The 4,702-nt window shown below is 40.5% G+C and overlaps 1 protein-coding gene across 1 annotated transcript; it reads right to left on the minus strand.

Moving 5' to 3' along the window:
- Nucleotides 1-3,797: 3,797 nt before the first annotated feature.
- On the minus strand, nucleotides 3,798-4,666 carry LOC111623282. The gene is made up of 2 exons (XM_023365803.1): nucleotides 4,588-4,666; nucleotides 3,798-4,522 (listed from the first exon to the last, which is right to left on the minus strand). The coding sequence occupies exons 1-2, from the start codon at nucleotides 4,664-4,666 to the stop codon at nucleotides 3,798-3,800; spliced, it is 804 nt and encodes a 267-aa protein (XP_023221571.1).
- Between the last annotated feature and the right edge of the window lie 36 nt (nucleotides 4,667-4,702).

A 4,702-nucleotide genomic window follows, 5' to 3' on the forward strand; every position in this document is an offset into this window, starting at 1 on the left:
AAAGCTAAAAGATGAATAAATAAATATATAAATAAATAATTAAATTTCTTTACACAAATTAGTGACTTTTAAAAAGTCTAATATATCATAAAGATTGGGCCTCTGACCCGGAATCTGTTTAAAACTTGCATTTCCAAAATGCTGCCTACGCCTTGTCTCAAAAACAAAGCAATCGAGCAATATGTGTTTTACAGCAAAAAAACAGTTGCAATACTGGCATACTGGCTGCCCGTCACCCTGCAATACTGGCATACTGGCTGCCCGTCACCTGCCTTCCCGTCACCTATGTTGACTCATCAATACCTTCCAGAAGGTATTGATGAGTCAACATAGTATGTCCAATTCTCAAACGAGTAATAATAACTTCAAATCTCCTGTTATAAAATTTCTTGTGTGTCCAATTTTCTATCGTAGGTTTGATCTCATGCAGTTTATTGTGGACTTGTGCGTTCCACACATTTTGCCATCTCTCTGCTAGTCGTTTTTTAATGACTAGATTGAAATCACTCCCTTCAATACGCATTGTATTCAGAGGAGGGCTTGCTAATTTTGCAGCTGCATCTGCTTCTTCATTTCCTGTTATTCCGACATGGTCTGAAACTCTACAAAATTTTATAGATAAATTCCTTGCAAGAAGATGGCAAAACAATTTACGAATTTTAATCATTATAGAGTGAGAACTACGTTCACACGAGATCAAAGCCTGGAGTGCACTAACTGAGTCAGTGTAAATCACACAGCGACAATGACCTTTTCTGATTACATAGTTTAAGGCTAAGTGGATAGCATGCAGCTCTGCAGTAAAAATAGATGAATTCGATGTGATTTGCTCTGCCACGATTTCATCCTGGCAGACAAAGGCTGAGCAAACATAATCATCCGATTTAGAACCGTCAGTGTAAATGGGAATTAAATTCCTGTCATTGTGTTGGATTTCTGCAAAGTGCTGTTTATAGACGTAGTCTGGTGTGGATTCCTTAGGGAACTGCTTTAAGCTAAAGTCAATATTTATCACAGGAGTAGACCAGAATGGTGTACTATCAATCTCGACCTGTGAAACATTGCTTATGTTCAGGTCAATCGTGTTGCTTACATTCTCCATTCTTATGACGAACATAGGGACACTACTTCGGCGAGCTTCAAATAACCTTTTCAGCTGAGTATCTGATACTGTACAATCAACTGAAGGTTTAATATAAGATTTCTGTTTTAAATAATAAAAAAGAGACAACTGTTCTCTCCTGAGAGACAGTGGAGTCTCATAAGCATCCACATACAGACTTTGGACAGGGGAAGTTCGAAATGCACCAGTGCACAAACGCAAAGCTTGATGATGGATTGGATCCAGCATCTGAAGAGTACATTCTTGCGCAGAGCCATAAACAATGCATCCGTAGTCCAGTTTAGAGCGAACAAGGGCCCTATAAATCCTGAGCATAGAAACTTTGTCTGCTCCCCAGGATGAGCAGCGTAATACCTTTAAAAAATTTAGAGATTTTAAACATCTACTCTTCAGGTTGCGCAAGTGTGGCAAGAATGTCAGTTTTTTGTCAAAACAAACACCCAAAAACTTAGCCTCATTTACAATTAAAATTTTATCCCCATTTAAATACATTTCGGGATCCAGGTGCAAACCACGCTTTCGGCAAAAGTGGATGCACGAGGTCTTCTCTACATTGAAACTAAAACCATTGGTCTTGGACCAATTGTCTATGCGATTTAGGGAAGTTTGCAGTTGTCTCTCAATGTAACTCATGTTGCTAGACTGGCAGGAGATCTGAAAGTCATCCACATACAGAGAGTGTTTCACACTGGGAGGAAGGCAGTTAGCTATGCTGTTAATTTTAATTAGGAACAGAGTCACACTCAAAATACATCCTTGAGGAACCCTTCTTCTTGGACGAAAGACCTGGATAGTGTGTTGCCAATTCTAACTTAAAATCTTCGATTCTGCAGGAAGTTTTTTATAAAAACTGGCAAATTACCCCGCAGTCCGAATTCATGTAAATCACGAAGTATTCCATAACGCCAGCAGCGATCATAGGCCTTTTCTATATCAAAGAAAACAGACACTAAGTGCTGTCGTCTAACAAACGCTTCGCGTATGGATGTTTCAAGTGTTACTAAATTGTCCGTGGTACTTCTGTTCCTACAAAATCCACTCTGATGTGGTGAAAAGTAGTTCTTTTCCTCTAGGAGGAACATCAGGCGTCTGTTTACCATCCTCTCAAAGAGTTTACAAAGGCAACTTGTTAGAGAGATTGGTCTGTAATTAAAGGAATTCTTGCGATCTTTACTAAGTTTTGGAATAGGGATAATAATTGATAGTCTCCAAGAGTCAGGAAAAGTATTTTCCGTCCATATTCTGTTAAACAGATACAAGAGATTAGAAAGAGAATTGTTTGACAGATTTTTAATCATGCTGTAGTGGATTTTATCCAGGCCTACAGCACTATTCCCTGAGCGAGAGATCGCTGTATGTAGTTCTATGCTGGTGAATGGCACATTATATTCCTCGTTAGATGAGGAGTGAAAGTTTAGACACTGTTTTTCACTTTGGGCTTTATAAGCCTGAAAATTTCTTGAATACATAATATTGCTAGATGAAGTAGAAAATGTTTCACCCAACATATCAGCAATACCCTGTATATTGCTGATTATTGTGCCATTCTTTTCCAGCATGGACAGAGAGTGAGAAGCATATTTCCCATTGATTTTATGGATTTTATCCCAGACTGCTTTTGAGCTAGTGGAAGATGTTATGCTAGAAACATACTTCCTCCAAGAATCCCTTTGGCTTTGCCTTCTTATTCTTCTGGCATTTGCCTTCGCTTTTTTAAAAGCTATCAAATTTCTAGCAGTGGGGTATCTTCTAAAAATTCCCCATGCTTTCTTTTGTGCTTTAAATGCTGCCTCGCAATTCGGATTCCACCATGGTTTCGGATGCTTTGGATATCTAGTTGATGTTTTCCCCATTGTTTTTTCCGCTGCCTGAATAATAGTAGAAGTGACAACTTCAACTGCATCATTGATATCAGCAGTATTGGCCATTTCCTCAGTGATGTTAGCCATAGAGGAGAATGCAGGCCAATCTGCCGTTTCCAGTTTCCAGCGTGGTGGACGGGCTGTTTCACAGCTTTCTCTGCCTCGATATTTTAGAAATATTGGGAAGTGGTCGCTAGAGAGTGGATTAGATCCAACCTCCCATGTAAATGCTGAAAACAGGTTTGGACTTGCTAATGATAGATCAATGGCAGTGAATGTTCTTGTTGGGGCATGGAAGTATGTCACTTCTCCTGTATTAAATAAATATAACTGCTGATTGCCTATGAACCTTTCAATGGTCCTGCCTCGACGGTTAATGTCGGGACTGCCCCACATTGGATTGTGACCATTGAAATCACCTAGTAAAACAAATGGAGTAGGCAACTGTTCAACCAAAGCATCCAATTCATCTTCGTTGACTCTGACATCTGGTGGCAAGTATATAGAACAAACCGTGACAGTTACTCCAATAGAAATTCTGACTGCCACAGCTTGCAGCTCTGTTGTTATTTGTACCGGCAAGGATGGGGTGCGGTTGGAAACCAGAATAGCCACACCACCACTTGCACGGTTGTGGCTATCATCATCCTTGCGGTAGAGATCAAATCCTTTTAAAGTAATTCCCTCTCTAGGTTTCAGATGAGTCTCCTGGAGTGCCACGCAGAGAGATGAGGTAGATGATGTCAAGTGTTTAATGTCAGAGAAGTTGTTGCGAAAACCACGACAGTTCCATTGGATTATTTTATAATCCATTATGTGTTTGAGGCAGCATTCTTAGAAAAAGTGTCCCTCTTCAGTTTAACTGATGATTTTCCTTTTGGAGGTGACGTTGGTTGGGTTACCTCCATATTATTCTCTTCATCAGAGATATCAGAGAACTCACTCATGGACTGAGCCTCTGATTTTTTAGATTTAGAGAGAGCTGCTTTCACTCTCTGTTTGTTTAGTGGGTTCTTACTAGCCTTTTTAGAACCCAGGATTCTTGTAATTACCCCTGTTTTAGGCAAGGGTGTTTTTCCTTTTGTGATCTCCTTTTCTGGTGTTTGTGTAGACGGGAGTATTAAACATTTCGCATGGCGAGTAAGAGATTCGCTTGGGAAGACAGAGATATCAGTTTGAACCCCACATGACTTTGTGGATTTCAACACAGAAGCAAATGTTTTCTGTTTCACTACTGTGCTTTGAGTAACCATTCGCCGAGCCTCCGGGTATGGTATGTTGTTAATGGTTTTTACTCGCTGGATTTCTTTCTCTCTCTGCCATGCTAGGCATTTTCGAGAGTAGGCAGGATGGGCATCTTTGCAATTCACACAGCACGGAGTAGTGGTACACTCAGTACTCTCGTGACCTTCAGTTCCGCACTGTGCGCATATGCTTTTCCCTCGGCACGATGTTTGTGAATGTCCAAATCGCTGGCATTTAAAGCAACGCAGCGGATTTGGAACATATGGGCGAACTGGGCAGCGCAGATAACCTGCTGTAATAACAGATGGCAAAGTCGGTTTATTAAATGTCAAAATAAGGTGTTTGGTGGGAATCAACTTGCCATCTCGACGAATGGAAATGCGTCGGACAGCAGTGACACCTTGGTCTGAAAGGCCAATCTGAATATCTGATTCATCTTCAGATATCAGATCGATCTCAGATATTACCCCAC

This window comes from Centruroides sculpturatus, unplaced genomic scaffold (genome assembly GCF_000671375.1).
Source record: "Centruroides sculpturatus isolate CEXI.00-Female unplaced genomic scaffold, Cexi_2.0 scaffold123, whole genome shotgun sequence".
NCBI classification, from domain to species: domain Eukaryota; kingdom Metazoa; phylum Arthropoda; class Arachnida; order Scorpiones; family Buthidae; genus Centruroides; species Centruroides sculpturatus.

What these genes read in the sequence shown, in the direction of transcription:
- LOC111623282 (XM_023365803.1), bottom strand. Translation starts at nt 4,666, where the DNA reads ATGAATCAGATATTCAGATTGGCCTTTCAGACCAAGGTGTCACTGCTG. An exon ending in TCCATTCGTCGAGATGGCAA is followed by an intron (nt 4,523 to 4,587) that starts GTTGATTCCCAC and finishes CTGTTATTACAG; the next exon opens with CAGGTTATCTGCGCTGCCCA.